The sequence below is a fragment of the Geotrypetes seraphini genome, chromosome 12 (genome assembly GCF_902459505.1).
Source record: "Geotrypetes seraphini chromosome 12, aGeoSer1.1, whole genome shotgun sequence".
Lineage (NCBI taxonomy): Eukaryota > Metazoa > Chordata > Amphibia > Gymnophiona > Dermophiidae > Geotrypetes > Geotrypetes seraphini.
Window position 1 is genome coordinate 105,859,052 of NC_047095.1, and position 17,125 is coordinate 105,876,176.

The 17,125-nt window shown below is 43.0% G+C and overlaps 1 protein-coding gene across 1 annotated transcript in view; it reads right to left on the minus strand.

Annotated features, from left to right (window-relative positions):
- The window catches only part of LOC117346238 (vomeronasal type-2 receptor 26-like), a 32,312-nt gene extending 22,867 nt beyond the window's left edge, over positions 1-9,445 (minus strand). The window contains exons 1-2 of the mRNA XM_033915643.1: positions 9,279-9,445; positions 1,761-2,052 (exon numbers count right to left, since the gene is read on the minus strand). Coding sequence (XP_033771534.1) covers positions 1,761-2,052; positions 9,279-9,445 — 459 coding nt within the window. The remainder of the gene's footprint in view (positions 1-1,760; positions 2,053-9,278) is intronic.
- Between the last annotated feature and the right edge of the window lie 7,680 nt (positions 9,446-17,125).

A 17,125-nucleotide genomic window follows, 5' to 3' on the forward strand; every position in this document is an offset into this window, starting at 1 on the left:
CACTCCATCTGTCTTCAGCGGCACTCCTTGCAGGGATGGCGCTGACAGTTTTTCACCTGCTCCACATGGCTGACCCAGAAGCCTTCCCTCTGATGTCAACTCTGATGTCAGAGAGGTTTCCAGGTCAGCTACATATGTGCATCATGGAAATCACTGTCTGCACCATCCCTGCAAGGAGTGCTGTTGAAGACTGAAGGATCGAGTGCAGCTAGAACAAGAACTGGGACAGCTTCGGGGGAAGAAAGGGTGGGCGGTCAGGGATGAAGGGATCCCCATCAGTGGCTGGGAGTGGGCAGGAAAGTGAGATCCCCGGCAGCTTCTACAAATGGGTGGGAATTTCCTCTGCAGCAGCAGCTAGGCCGCATACCTCCAACAAGCAGTCTATGTACCCCTAAGGGTAGGAGTACCACATGTTGAGAAACACTGATTTATTTATTATATTACCTGTATCTCTTTCAGCTCTTGGGATATATTATCATGTTATAAAATTGCCTGGTGGATATGAAGGAGTTTTCTTATTCTCATATCCAATTTTTCTAGAAGCAGTCTATTATTGGATAATTGTACTGCAGCACAAACATTGCAAACTGTGGATAGTTTGTAACATATTTCATGCAGTTACTATAATTTTTAATAGGATATCAGAGAACGGAGATGGCCAATAAGAAAGACACATTTGAAGAAATCACTCTTCTGTCTTTCTCACCCACCATAACCATTCAACATCTCTCCACCTTCTTCCAACTGTTACCACCCTGCATTGCCCTGTTTGTCTCCATTTTCCTCTTCTCCATCCTGATCACTCATGTTTTGGTCAAATGTACCACTCTTCTGAAGGTTAGCATGGCGGTAGGGGCAGCAGGAGCATCAGAAAACAGAAGACAAGCACAGGGACATTGTTATATGTATGCCAAAAACAGGAAGATACAGCAGAGCTCAGGGTCCTAGAAAGGGTGAGGTGTGCCTGGCACAGTAGCACCCTTCTCCAACCCTCTTCCCTACCCCCTGCCATGCATGTGTCCCCGTTCCTATTCCCCATACCTTTTTAACTTCTACAGAATGAACAGCAGGTCCATGTCAGTGTCGGCTTACCCTTTGATGTCACTTCATAGGGGCAGGTCCCAGAAGTGACATCTCAGTGAGCACCGATGTCGACGTGGGCAGTAACTTCATGTTGGAGAAGTAAAAAAAGGTACAGGGGAAGGCAAAAGTTGTGCATGCATGGAAAGAGAGGAGCAGGGGACAGAGTAGAAGGGGTGTCAAACCCTCAGCAACACTGAATAAGGTGCAGACCACCCCCTTCCCCCTTACTATGCCACTGTCCAAGCTTCCTGTAGCTGGGATGCACACAGCAGCAGTTTGGTAACAAAATCTAATAGCAAGTCATGAATAAAATAAACCAAAGTATCAGATAGTTCAACTTACACTTCTAGAAACAAAATTGAATATTGCTGAACCCAAGCCAAAATGAGAATAAAATAAACATCCATACAACTTTTCTGACACATGCAGACTAAGAATTCTGTTCCAGGAAATAGCAGTTGTTCCACGGGTGAATGTAGGATGCTACTGGTAGTAGTGGGGAAGTGACAGAAAGATGGAACAATGCTGGAAGGGGAGGGAGGGACAAATGCAGTCAATACAAAATGGAGATGGTATGGCAAGGAGAGATGAAACAATACTGAAAGATATTGGGGAGAGACAAAGAGAGCTGATGTAGGATGGTGAGGGTGTGAAGTAAAATGAAAGTATCCCCTGACCTGTGGGTAGTGGTATATCCTGGAAAGGCTGGACAACTCACTTGATTGCTCAGCAGAAAGACCTTCAATAAGAGCAGCCAGTGGTCCAGATGTTATGCTGATGTAGTTTGGGATCCCGGTGTCCATTCCTGAAAATATATTCATGGCAGCAGTATATGTTAAGAATAAATTGCTGTTTGGGATATAAATGTGGAATCCCAGTGTGAGATTTGGTAGGAGCTCCGAGTTGTTGTTAATCTCCTCCACCGCAGATACAAAGGCCAGGAAGTTATAATAGTACAATCCTGAAGGACTTTAAGGATAATAAATGACACAGAATATGAATTAGCATTAAACTAAAAAAAAATATAGAAAAAAAGACATTGGTAGTAGATGTGAGTGAAATGGGGTGATGATTAGGATTCTTACATGTAATGTAATGTAATTTATTTCTTATATACCGCTACATCCGTTAGGTTCTAAGCGGTTTACAGAAAATATACATTAAGATTAGAAATAAGAAAGGTACTTGGAAAATTCCCTTACTGTCCCGAAGGCTCACAATCTAACTAAAGTACCTGGAGGGTAATAGTGAAGTGAAAAGTAGAGTTAGAGGAAAAATAAAAATAAAATAAACATTTTAAAAAGACAGCATTGATCTAAATACTTTGGAAGGTACATATTTGTTTGCTAACAAGATGGAAACGTGCCCACCCCAGTTTTAGCACAAAGCAAGCTCATTTCTTTCCTCTTTCCCCATAGTTTTTTTTCCTGTTCTTCAGCAGGTATGTGCCATGCTTTAGGTCCACAGCAGGTAAATGCACATTCTGCCCACATGCGCACAGCCTTAATTACTAGACTCTGACAATTCTGTTTCTGTGCCTATCCACAGACATCAGAGTCATTAAATAAACTCACCACTCAAGAGCATGCAGGGGCCAGAGCAGACTGATTGAAGATATGGTATCAAGGGGAGACAGCAATGGCAGGAATACTGGTAGAGGTTCCCTGTCCCCCCAATAAAGATGAGGCTATACTTGGACAGAACACTTGGAAGTGTTAGTGGAGGAGAAGCTGAGAGTGACTCATGAAGGCACTGAAGTGGGTGCTTGGGGGCCCTAGTATTATTGATCGAGGCCCTTTTCATCTACTTAAGGAGCAGCCCTTACCACAGTATGTGGTTGTGGGAACATCGGCTTGGTCATGCCCAAAGGGGCATGACCAACCCTTCAGAGCGATTGAGGAGTGTGGAGCATGTGACTATGTTCTGCTCTAACAGTAAGCAAAAAGGAGGAAGGAAAGTGTTTCTAAATTTCAGTGTTCCCTCTAAGCTGAGCAGGTGTCCTCCAGCTGCATTGCTACCACTAGGGGGTGGAATATTTTCAGTCGCTAAGGACAGGTATGTTCCCTGGAGTCCTGCAGAACTTGCCTGTCCCTCACAATTGAAAAATGTGACAGTAAAACAGCACCCTCTATTGGTGAGACTGTGGGTGGAGGACTCCTGCTCAGCTTAGAGGGAACAGTGTAAATAACTTCTGTTACTTTTACTCATACTTTATTTTCTGATACTATGGCTGCCGCTAAACAAGATGCTTCCATTAAAGATATTTATGAGGCAATATTTAAAATGGATACAAATTTACAGTGGTGACATGCAAATTTTTTTGAACAAGGTGCAAAGAGGGATTAGAGATATTTTAAAATCAAGGGCTCCTTTTACAAAGGTGCGCTAGCATTTTTAGCGCACGGTATAGCACGTGCTACCCAAAAAACTACCACCTGCTCAAGAGGAGACAGTAGCGGCTAGCGCACGTTGCAATATAGCATGCACTATTCCGTGCATTAAGGCCCTAATTCACCTATGTAAAAGGAGCCCCAAGTGTCCTCTTGCTTATCAGAAATGATGTCCACAGTTATGTGAAATGTATATTCTACAACTCTTTTATGATTTGTTGGTTATAAATTATTTATATTACATTGCTAGAGAGGTAAGATTGATTTATCAAGATGGATATTATGAAAATTTGAACTTCCTGCGCAGTTTAGATCTTTTAAGATAGGTGGGCTACGTTGTTGTAATCTTTATCTTCTATTGATCAGAAAATGTTAATTCTTAAAGCTTACTTTCTTTTTAAGATTCCCACGCAAATGTTTGTTTAGAATACAAGGGAGGAACTATGTATTCTTAGACCCCCATTTATTTAGAATATTTCCTTCAAACTTGATATTTAAAGATATAGGAAGTATTAGTCCAATCACATTTAGTACTTATGTATAATGGAGATCCCGTATATCTGTATAGTTCTTGGGATCTGTTTTATTATCTTGATAGATTTCTTTTGATTCTAGGCAGTTTTCTCCTCATGATGTAAGCTAAAAAGCTTTTGGATTTACTTCATTTGATTATTTTATGTTTTGGGAGGTTATTTTTTTCTGTATTTAATATGATCTGTAAATATATATATATTTTTTTAGTTCAAATAGTTTTATTGATTTTATAAAAGATGAAATACAAAGCCAACAATATGGGTGCTCCAACAAGGAACACAGTATAACAATATCATTAACAAATGTGAAGTGCCTCCATAATTAAACAAGAATCACAAATGAATAAATGCATCAGAAATAAAATAGACAGGAGAGAAGACATAAGTTCAAGAAAAGGAGATAAAACACATTAGGTGTGTAAATATTTTTAAAATTCAATTTAAAAAGCTTACTTTAAGAAGAAAGAAGTACCTATCTATGGACAAATTGTTCAGATGTTTCCTGATATTTCTAGGCCTACTCAGTTAAGGCCTAGAACCTTCCTAAAACTTAAGGCAAAAGTCCTGACTCTGGGGGGGGGGGGTGGAGTGAACTTTTTTCTTGAAGTTTTCCTGTAAGTGCCTAGGAACACAAATCATATTTTTCTTTCAGATCCAACTCATTTGGAAGCTTTCTTATCAACTAAGGATGTTGTTGAAATACAGAATTCTTTATAAACTTAAATTGGTTGCTCTATTTTACTTTAGCCTCAAACTTCTTCAGAATATAGACTCTATGCAGTATACATTTTGCTATTTTTTAAACAGTGCCTTAACTTAAGTGCCAGTAGGCACCCTAAAGGTTCATAAGTTAAGTCCAAAATGTAATTTAAAAGCAGACTTAAAATCAATTTAAAGGCCATGCCTAAAACATCAGCACCAGAATTGTACCTCCAAAGATGCTTCATGTTTCAAGTTTATTATTTACTTATTATATCGTCTATCCAATATATCTAAACAGTTTACAACACAATTTATATATATATATATATATATATATATATATATATATATACTAGTCTTATAGCCCGTTACATTAACGGGTGCTAGAATATATGTGTGTGTGTCTGTCTTTATTTCTTTCTCTCTCTCTCCTTAGCCACTTTCTTTCTTTCTTTTTCCTTGGCTGCCCATCACCACCCCTTGCCTGCTCTCCATGTCCATTCTCCCTGCCTTTTACCTCCCCTGTGTCCACCACTACCCCTTCACTGCTCTCCTTATGCAGCAGCAGCCCTTCTCCCTTTGTTTTACCTCCCCCTTTCCAGCAGCACCTCTTTCCTTCTCCCCCTGTCCAACATTAGGCCTCTGATTCCTTTTTCGTCACCCCTCCTGTCCATCAGCACCTCTTTCCTTCTCCCCCTGTCCAGCAGTAGGCATCCCTTCCTTTTTCTCCCCCTCCTCCTTCTTATCCCTATGATACACTTACCTTGCTCTGCCCCTGATCAGAAGTTCCCGACAGCCGCCCAGTTGCACCCATTGGAAAAGTTCCCTCTGCCACATCCTGCACCCCCTCCTGACGCGAATCCCGCTGTCTTTCTTTCTGTCTCTGTCTCTGGCCCCCTTTGTCTGTCTGTCTTTCTGTGTTTCTCCCTGCCCCTGTGTCTTTCTTCTTTTCTTTCTGTCTCCCTTCCTCCCTATGTCTGTCTGTCCAAAGCAGCATTCCCTCCCCCTCCATTTCCCTTCCCCACACCAGTTCCCTGTGCAGCAGCATTAGTGTTTCCTCTACCCCACTTTCCCTTCCCGCGGGCCCAACTACAAAGCTGGTGATTCCAGCAGCGTGTGCAGCAGTCTCCACATGCTGCTTCGGGTCCTTCTACTGCCCTTATTTGCTCTGCCGCGTCTCTGATGACATCATCAGAGATGCGGCAGAGCAAATCAGGGCAGTAGAAGGGCCCAAAGCAGCATATGAAGACTTGCACATGCTGCTGGAATCGTTACCGGGCGGCGGGGTCAGTTAAAGAGCCCGGGCAGAAAGTTGCTGGGCTCCTCGGTGGGGGCGCTGAGCGGCTGCAATCCCTCTCCTCCAATACCCTGCCCGCTGGAGATCGGCAGCTGGCTGCCCGACTGGTGGAGGCGATCGGCGCCGCAGCTCTGTCCCGGCGGCCTCCGAGCGGCGGCGCTGGGTGCATGAGAGGAGCCTGCTGCCCGAAGAGGAGGAGCGGCGGTGTCTGAAGAGGCTGAGCTGCATCATAGACCTCAGCTGGCTGCAGCGGAGGTAAGCCCGATACGTGATAAGTGCACATGCGCACTCATGTCCGCGACGGATCAGAGAACACGACTTTAGAGTGCGCATGCGCGACTAACATTTTATTATTATAGATATATATAAAATATCTAAAAACAGTTATATTTAAAAAGGAGGGGTTTGCATAGATGAAATAAAATCTGATATGAAACAAGGGGAAAGTGGGGTAGGGAGTACATAATTATATCAGGATAAGAAAATAAAAAAGAAAGAAGGATAGAAGGGAATCACTATAGGGAGGGGAGAACTCCTTGAGAAAAGTTAGACACTGTAAAGTGCCTATTTAGGTGCCATTGACATCACCAAGCACCTGAACTATAGGCCTTGAAAACCCTGGCGCCCACCTTTGCCAGAGGCTCAATTCTCTAAATGTCACTGTCGCATGATTGTTGTGTGATCGATGCCCTCTGACAACAGTATCATTTAGAGAATCAAGGCTTTATGATTTTTAGTCCTTATAATGTCAGGCAGTTGTGACTTGGATTCGCTTCCACGAAGACGGGATACTGGACTAGATGGAGCATTGGTCTGATCCAGTAAGGCTATTCATATGTTCTTACATTAACCATTTTCTTTATATCTTTATGATGTAAACATTAATAATTCCAATAAAAAAGGAAGTGTTAATGGAAGCTCATATACAAAGCAGCAGAAGATGTATCCGAGTTGAAGAGTTAAGAAAGATAGAATTTTGCTTTGTAATTTATTATTCTTTTGTATTTTTTTACTTTCCTTTTGTTTAGTACTATGTAAACCGCTTTGATGATATATCGAAAAGTGGTCTATCAATATAAATAAACATAAGGGGGAGGGGAAAGAGGAGAGAGCAATAAGGAAAGGAGGAGAAAGAAGGGGGTTAAGAAAGAGGATGGTAGAAAGGGAAACATGTCTTCAATTAGCCCCTGGTCATGGCCTCTGACTAGAAAGTGCCCGATGCCGATCCTACTCCCATGTCTTTTCAAAGTACTGGAATCAACTGCCTTTACATATCAGACCTGTGGAAGGGCTTTTGAGCATTATGAAAGCTATACAAACTTACCTATTCACTTAATTTCCTTAGTCTAGTTTACAGTGGTTCCCAATCCTGTCCTGGAGGACCACCAGACCAATTGGGTTTTCAGGATAGCCCTAATAAATATGCATGGAGCAGATCTGCATGCCTCTCACTTCCATTATATGCAAATCTCTCTCATGCATATTCATTAGGGCTAGCCTGAAAACCCGATTGGCCTGATGGTCCTCCAGGACAGGGTTGGGAACCACTGGTCTAGTATCCATAGTATCTAGACCAGTGGTTCCCAAACCCTGTCCTGGGGGACCCCCAGCCAGTCGGGTTTTCAAGATATCCCTAATGAATATGCATGAGAGAAATTTGCATATAATGGACAGGGTTTGGGAACCACTGATCTAGACTCTAGCACCCTCTTTACATCAATATTGTTAAACAAACTATCAGAGCACCCAACCCTCCAAGCTCTTTCCTTTAGTTTAAGTGACCATGCAGTCTGCAATACCAAAACAAATGCATTCCCCTAGTACAGGGATAAGCAATTCCGGTCCGTGAGAGCCGGAGCCAGGTCAGGTTTTCAGGATATCCACAATGAATATGTATGAGATGGATTTGTATGCACTGCCTCCTTGAGATGCAAATCTATCTCATGCATATTTATTGTGGATATCCTGAAAACCTGACCTAGCTCCGACTCTCGAGGACCAGAATTGCCTACCCCTGCCCTAGTATGTTGAAAAATCTCTGAGAATGATAATTTAGGCTAAACAAATATATTATAGGAAAATCACTGTAACCCGTACTCAACTAGTTTTCTCTATCTCATTTTTGTTCAATTATTATGATTATTACCTTATAACCCATTCTGAGCTCTCAAGAAAGAAAGAAGTGGAAGGATGGAGTGATTTTAGAAAGCAGGAAAAGACAGACTGGCATTCCCAACTCCCTCAGTTATAGTCTCACTAAATTCTGACTTTTCTTGCACTCACAGTCTGGGGGGGTGGGGGGGAAACCTTCTCCCTACAGTTAATGACAGAATTTGTGCAACCAAAAACCTCATGTTCTCTATTACAGATACTTTTATCCCTCAGCTCTCCTCCCCAGGTGACATCCTACTGTCAGTCATTTAGAGTATCCTAAATTATCCAGCATAACATAATCTACTATATGTTTACAGTCACATATCAATCCACTGAGTTCACCACTTTTCCAGACAACCAATGCAATGAGATATTCTGAATATGTTCTAGTAAGTAGAGCCAGCAAGCTAAATTTGACTACATCCTGGGAAATATTTTAACAGATGAAAAGACAGATGCTTGCAATCGTAAAATTATTCAGAAGATGCTCAGTGATACCGCAGGAATTTCCTTATCATCTTACCATAGGGGTTGGAGAAGAGATAGAATAACATAATGGCAGATAAAGACCAAATGGCTCATCTAGTCTTCCAATCCACAATAACCATTATATCTTTCTCTCTCTAATACAGGGATGTCAAAGTCCTTCCTTGAGGGCTACAATCATACAATGAAAGCAGTGCATGCAAATAGATCTCATGCATGTTCATTGGGGAAATCCTGAAAATCCGACTGGATTATGGCCCTCGAGGAGGGACTTTGATACTCCTGCTCTAAGAGATCTCACCTGCCTATCCCACACTTCTTGAATTCAGACACAGTCTCTGTCTCCACCACTTCCTCTGAGAGACTGTCCTACACATCTACCACTCTTTGTGTAAAAAAAAAAACAATGGCTGACAAAATGAAGCTAAATGTAACACAAGAAATTCAGTGACAAGCAGAATTTGGGAATGGGAAATGACTTTTGTGAGGGTTCAATGAAAGGCTGTGTGCATAAAACCCACACCTTATATGATAGAAAAAAAAAGGAAATCCACAGTTATGTTTGCAGTTCATACAGACAATCAAAATAAAACCATAAGCATGTCTCAGGAACTAAATCATGAAGTTACTTACTACGCTTGTCCTTCAAATGAGGGAACAGTTGTAAAGGATGGATGATCAAGTGGATAAAAGTTTTCTAAAGATACAAGTCCCCCAATCATGATGTCCCCATCCCTATGATATCCTGGTTGCAGTTGTATTGATAAGTAGTTTCTAAGTGTGCACTGACATTCAGCCATCTTCCACAGGATGGTACAGAAGATGAATAAAATCAGAGCCAGACGACCTTCCATCTTTATCACTGTGAAACTGTGATACCGCTTCTCCTGTGATACTGCTCCCTCTGCCCACTCCAGTTGTTATACTGGGTATTGTGGAGTTGAATAATAGTTTTTGATAGTTGTATCAAAGAGAATATTTGAATGGGAGGCAGAAAATTTTAAGCAGGCCTCTGCCTTTATACTCAAGAAGAATGAGGGAAGAGAATAAAATTGTAAAGCTTTTGCTGAGGTGAACGGTCTATTTCTACTTGAGCTCCAATAGTTTTGATGATACCATGTGGTCTCTGTTGAGGCCCATTGCTCAGGGGTTCAACCTTAAGGGATATCTGCTCCTGACATCTATATTTACCATGAATTATAGTTATTTCTTTTAAATATAATCTTATAGATCTTATGTCGTCTTTAACATATATTAATTTTGGTAGGAATGCTTGTGCAGGACACTGTGTAATAACAGTAATAACACAGTAGTCTAAGATAGCTGGTGATATCAGAAACAGATGAGAATGATAGACCAATGCTTCTAGGCTGCATTATTCAGTGATCAGTACCAGATAAATGTATCAGTAAAATAAGGCCCTCCCCCAAATCACATTTTCTTCCAATGTGTCCCCTCTTCACAAGACTTCCCCAAATGACTTCACAATCAGTATAGTTTATCTAGTTGCAGAGATCAGCTGGAGGTGGCTTCCCCTCAAGAACCCCTAGTGATGGTTGTAAGGGGTACCGGTTTTAAAGGAAACAAGCTCTTATTTTGAAACATGACTCCTAGGGGTTGTGTCATGGGAATACCTCTAGGGGACACAAGCACCATTTTAGTTTTGGGAGCTGATAAGGACAGAAGTGAGTGGGCATTTCTCCTTCCCATACTAATAACCACCACCAATTCCATCAAGTAGACCCAGATGTCCTTTTGCAGGGTAAATGAGAAGTTGGGGATGTACCCATTCTGTCTGAGCCCCACCACTTGAAGTGCTTGCTTGGGTTGGAGGTCAATATGTGAGGGTTGTGCTTAAGAAATGTATTTTGTTTTCCACTAAAACTCAATAATCAGAAGTGACAATAATTTTCAACAGCACCAGCTGTCTAGTAATAAAATATAACCAAAATTCACAATGTAATGTAATTTATTTCTTATATACCGCTACATCCGTTAGGTTCTGACACGGCTCTTTATGGGCTAAAAATGATTGTTTTCCACTATCAAGATCATGATTAAATAATTATCATTCTGTCCTTAGACCTCTTAACTGCATTTGTCCTGGTAAATCATTCCATTCTCCTTCAATGTCTCTCTGACCTTGGCATCTTTAATACTGCTTTATTTTCTAGTTTGAAGACTCTAGCAGTGTCTCTCAAACTTTTATGGCTCTGGCATACTAAACAGAGCAAATGTTTTTTTGTGGCACATTATGGGCTCCTTTTACTAAGCCACATTAGGGCTTTAACGCGTGGAATAGTGCACGCTAAATTGCCGTGCGCTAGACCTTAACACCAGCATTGAGCTGGCATTAGCTCTAGCCACGTAGCTCGGGTTTAGCACGTGCTAAAATGCTGCGTGCGCTAAAAAACGCTAACGCAGCTTAGTAAAAGGAGCCCTATAATTGAAATTGTAAAATTGCAAAACCAACAAAAAATTAAATTTGAGAGTTATTTATTTCAAGTTCTTTAAGCTGTGCAGGATCCAGGAACTAGAAGGATTTCACTTTCTGGAAGCCCCCCTCAGCATAGATGAAGACCCTGCAAGAGAGAACCATATCGAGCAACAAGTAAGGGAGCTCGAGAGGTTCATCGAGGAGGCCTACAGCAGGGTGGAGGAACAAGATCAGCGGCAGCGCTGGAATGAGGAAGCCAAGTCCACGCGGAACAGAAGACAGGAACCAACAGACATCATGGATGAAGGAACTTGTGGAAACATCGGGCAGGAAGAGGAGGCCAGGTCTCACCGGAGCCTTGAAGGGGAAGCAAGAAATCACACCGAGGATACGGATTTGCGACCAGCGAGGAAGCTGAAAAATGGGAGATCGGCAATCATAGTAGGAGACTCAATCCTGAGAGAAGTGGACAGCCACGTAGAAGGAGGGAGAGAAGACCTAGTGATCTGTCTCCCAGGAGCAAGAACAAAGGACATCACTGACAGAATTGAGAGGATCCTGGAAGGAGCGGAGACAGAAGAGACAGCAGTGGTAATCCACGTTGGGACAAATGATGTCAACAGAAGAAACTACAGCAGGACTGCACTAACTGAACAGTTCAAGATCCTGGGAAGAAAACTGAAGCTGGGGACACAGAAGATAGCATTCTCAGAGATCCTGCCAGTACCAAGGGCAGACATGAAGAGGCAGGTGAAACTACAAGCAATTAACGCATGGCTGCGGAGATGGTGCGAAGAAGAGGGATTCTACTTCGTGATAAATTGGACAACTTTTTGGGGCAAGAACAAGCTCTTCAGGAGGGACAGACTTCACCTGAGCACGGCTGGAACAAGACTTCTAGCAAACAACGTCAAGAGAGGAATAGAACAGGCTTTAAACTAAGAAGAGGGAGAAAGCCGACAGTCAACCGGACATCGACGGTTCGGGTGAGAGTATCCAAAGAAGATACTGAGCAGGAGAAATGCTGGATAGAAACAAAAGGCAAACAACTGGAGCCAGTGGAACAAGAGAAATTGGCGAACAAAGGCAAGGGGAAACAGCAAGAGCTAGAGGGACAGGTGGAATTGAGGAAACAAACTGAGGCAAAGAAAGATGCGCCAAAGAAGAAAGAAGAAATGAACAAGGCTCGGGGTCTGGCAGCTCTTAAAGGGGACGACAAGAGGAACAAATCACAGACACGAACAACAGAGAAAGGAGAAAACCAGGACCTGAACTGCTTGTATGCAAATACAAGGAGCCTGAAGAACAAAATGGGAGAACTAGAAATCATGGCCAATAAAGAGGACCTGGACGTCATCAGAATCACAGAAATATGGTGGAACGAGGAAAACAAATGGGACGCAGTACTGCCAGGGTACAAACTCTATCGAAAAGACAGGACACAAAAGAAAGGTGGAGGAATAGCACTATTTATAAAGGACGCCATTCACTCAACCAAAATGGATACGGCACCAGAAATGGATGGATTGGAATCATTATGGGTTAAATTACCAGGAAGAAATGGACCTGATGTCAAATTGGGACTGTACTATTGTCCACCTGGACAAACAGAAGCAACAGACAAAGAGCTAGAAGTGGAACTAAGACTGGAATGCAAGAACGGAAATGTCATGGTAATGGGGGACTTTAACTACCCTGGGATAAACTGGAATATCGGAAACTCAAACAACGCAAGGGAAATGGAATTCCTAGAGGCTGTGCGGGACTGATTCATGGAACAGCTCGTCAAGGAACCAACGAGAGGGAATGCGACTCTAGACCTACTACTCAACGGGCTGGGGGGACCTGGAAAGGAAGTGGAAGTAATAGGACCACTAGGAAACAGTGATCACAACATGATCCAGTACAAACTAGAAGTAGGAACATCAAAAGGGAAGAGAACCACAGCAACAACGCTCAACTTCAAGAATGGGAACTACGATGCTATGAGAGCAATGGTAAGAAAGAAACTCAGGAAAGGCTCAGGAAAAGCAAAGACCATGGAGCAAGCTTGGTCCCTGTTCAAGGACACGATACAGGAAGCACAGAACCTGTACATCCCCAGATTTAGAAAAGTGTGCAAAAAGAATCGAACAAAAGACCCAGTGTGGATAAGCAGTGCAGTGAGGGCAGCGATACAGGACAAGAAACTATCCTTCCGGAAGTGGAAAAAGGACAAAACCGAGGAAAACAGAAAGGAGCACAGGGAACATCAAAAAGAGTGTCACCGAGTGGTCAGGAAAGCAAAAACAGAGTACGAAGAGAGACTGGCCAAGGAAACACGAAATTTCAAATCTTTCTTTAGATATATTAAAGGGAAGCAACCGGCAAGGGAACCAGTGGGACCATTAGATGATGGAGACATAAAAGGAGCGATAAGTGGAGAAAAGGAGGTGGCTGACAGATTAAACCTGTTCTTCTCATCAGTCTTCACAAGCGAGGACACATCCAATATACCGGAATCCGAAGAAATCTTTAACGGAGACCCAGAGGAAAGGCTTTCGACATTAGAAGTAAGCCTCAAAGATGTACTCCGGTAGATAGACAGATTGAAAACCGACAAGCCCCCGGACCCGGACGGGATCCACAAAAGGGTATTAAAGGAACTGAAAACCAAAATAGCAGAAATACTATTTGCAACCTGTCTTTGGCAACAGGGGTGATCCCGGAGGATTGGAAAATAGCAAATATCACACCAATCTTCAAAAAGGGATCGAGAGGAGATCCAGGAAACTACAGACTGGTGAGTTTGACTTCAGTGCCGGGCAAGATGGTAGAAGCAATGATAAAAGACAGTATCTGTGAGCATATAGAAAGAAATGGGCTAATGAAAGCGAGCCAACATGGCTTCTGCAAAGGAAGATCATGCCAAACGAACTTACTCCACTTCTTTGAAGGGATAAACAGCCGTATGGACAAAGGAGACCCCACTGACATCGTATATCTCGACTTCCAAAAAGCCTTTGACAAGGTACCTCATGAGCGGCTACTTAAGAAACTGTGGAACCACGGGGTGGGGGTGGGGGACGTACATAGATGGGTTAAACACTGATTGGCAGGCAGAAAGCAGAGGGTTGCAGTGAAGGGCCACTACTCGGGCTGGAGAAGGGTAACAAGCGGTGTCCCACAGGGGTCTGTGCTCGGGCCACTGCTGTTCAATTGACCTGGAAGTGGGGACAAAGTGCGAAGTTATAAAGTTTGCAGATGACACTAAACTCTGTAGCAGGGTTAAAACTATAGGGGAATGTGAAGAACTGCAAAGAGACCTGACAACATTGGAGGAGTGGGCGAATAAATGGCAGATGAACTTCAATATAGAGAAATGCAAGGTCATGCATATAGGGAAAAAGAACCCGATGTTCAGCTACAAAATGGGGGGTTGGCTCTGGGGGAAAGTAACCTCGAAAAGGACTTGGGATTGTTGGTGGATACAACAATGAAACCAACGGCTCAATGCGCAGCAGCCTCAAAGAAAGCAAACAGAATGCTGGGTACTATCAAGAAGGGTATTACAACAAGAACGAAGGAGGTCATCCTGCTGCTGTATCGGGCAATGGTGCGCCTGCACCTGGAGTACTGTGTCCAGTATTGGTCACCGTACCTTAAGAAGGATATGGCAATACTTGAGAGGGTCCAGAGGAGAGCGACACGAATGATTAAGGGCATGGAAAACCTTTCATACACTGAAAGGTTGGAGAAACTGGGGCTCTTCTCCCTGGAAAAGCGGAGACTCAGAGGAGACATGATAGAGACTTACAAGATCATGAAGGGCATAGAGAGAGTAGAGAGGGACAGATTCTTCAAACTTTCAAAGCATAAAAGAACAAGGGGGCATTTGGAAAAGTTAAAAGGGGACAGATTCAAAATGAATGATAGGAAGTTTTTCTTTACCCAACGAGTGGTGGACACCTGGAATGCGCTTCCAGAGGGAGTAATAGGGCAGAATGTGGTACTGGGGTTCAAGAAAGGATTGGACAATTTCCTGCTGGAAAAAGGGATAGAGGGATATAGATAGAGGATTACTGCACAGGTCCTGGACCTGTTGGGCCGCCACATGAGCGGACTGCTGGGCACGAATGACCTCGGGTCTGACCCAGTAGAGGCATTGCTTATGTTCTTATGTATAGGTAATTCTAACAATGGTGAAACTAAAGTAGATAGAATAGAATTGCTAATCAATGTGATGGATGTGCTTGTTTTAGAGTGCAAATTATCTCAAACCATGGCTCGATAGTCAGCAAGCAAACACGAATTTCATCATCCACCATCTGCAGTCTTTCTCTTTTTTTTTGTTTTAATTTCTTTCAGAGCTGAAAATCGAAGTGTGCAAAGATGAGAAGATCCATATGGTAACAAATACACTTCCCCCTCCCCATTCACGGTTTCCCTACTTGCGATTTCACATAATCACAATTTTTTTTGGGGGGGAGGAGGGAAAAAAACCCCCATATTTTTGTCTTCCCCCCGGCATCCTGGCCTTACCTGGTGGTCTAGCTGGTTTTCGGAGCAGGAGCGATCTTCCTACGCTCCTTCCCCGTGCAGATAGCCATTAGGAAATGGCTGTGGGGAGTTCCCGTAGTATCTCGAGAGACTACGGGAACTCCCCACAGCCATTTCTTAATATGGAGGTGTCTGATCATTGCATGGTCTGGATTGAATTGGAATCCTCCCACTATTATCAACACCAGGGGGGTAGAGATTTCCCCACTTTTTGACCTACCTTCATAACAGGTGGGAGGATTATGCTTATAATAATTTGCAGCATATTATGGACTCATCTCTATTTTGGTCAGTGGGGAAGGCGGTGCTTCAGGGTGATATAATTGCCTATGTTAGTGCTCGCAACAAGAGATTGGCAGCTGGTATCTTGGGATTGGAGAAACAAATTAAGAAACATAAAGCAGCGTATATCAGGGTCCCTTCTAGGGCTAACAGTGAGATTTTGCTGACCTCTCAGTTGGCCTTGGACTCTATGATACACGAACGTACCACGCACAAGCTGCTGTATAGAAAGGGCAAGTTCTTTCATTATGGTAACAAAAGTGGGAAGTTGTTTGGCGTCTATTGTTAAGACTTGGGGGGGTCCAATCATATTTTTGCTATTAAAGACTCTGCGGGCACTCTACACTCTCAGCCAGATCATATTTCATGCTTGTTCGTCAAATTCTTCTCCTCCTTATATGACAAGGGAACCTCTCCTTTGGAGGCCTCCCTTGGGGATTTCTTGTCCCACTCCCAGTTGTCTCGATTATCTGAACCCCAATTGGACTTTCTGAATTCTCTCTTTATAGCCAAATAACTCCAAAAAGCCATCATTTCTCTTAAATTGGGTTCCGCTTCAGGACCTGACGGGTTTTCTGGGGAGTTCAATAAGATGTTACAGGTTCCCTTGGTGAAACCCCTCTTGGCGTACTATGACACTGCTTTTCAGGAGGGAGAATTTCCTTGCCAGGCCAACGCAGCATTAGTTACTTTGCTCCCCGAGCCGCAGGCTGATGTTGAACTTGTGACTGCCTATCGCCCGATTTCATTAATAAATGTTGATCTTAAGTTGTTTTCTACTATTTTGGCATCCAGGCTGGCCACAATCCTTCTTGGCTTGATTGGGGAGGAACAGGTGGGCTTTGTTCGAGGCTGTCAGTCAGTCTTGAATGTCAGAAAACTACTTATGGCAATGGCTTACTGTCAACATCATGAGGTGCCCTCCATGGTAGTCAGTCTGCCCTCCATGGTGGTCAGCCTGGATGCTGAAAAAACTTATGATAAGGTCCTTGCCTATGCTGATGATCTTTTGTTTGTGTTTACTGACCCGCAGGAGTCTTTACCTGCTCTTTTAGATACTATCACACTTTGGGGCCTTCTCTGGGTTTACATTAAACTATCATAAGTCTCAGGCTCTTCTGCTGATTGCTGAGGTTAGGACCTAGTGGGTGAGTCCCTTTCCTTTGCAATGGGCAGACGATCATATCAAATATTTATGGGTTTTAATTCCAGCTTCTCTTGC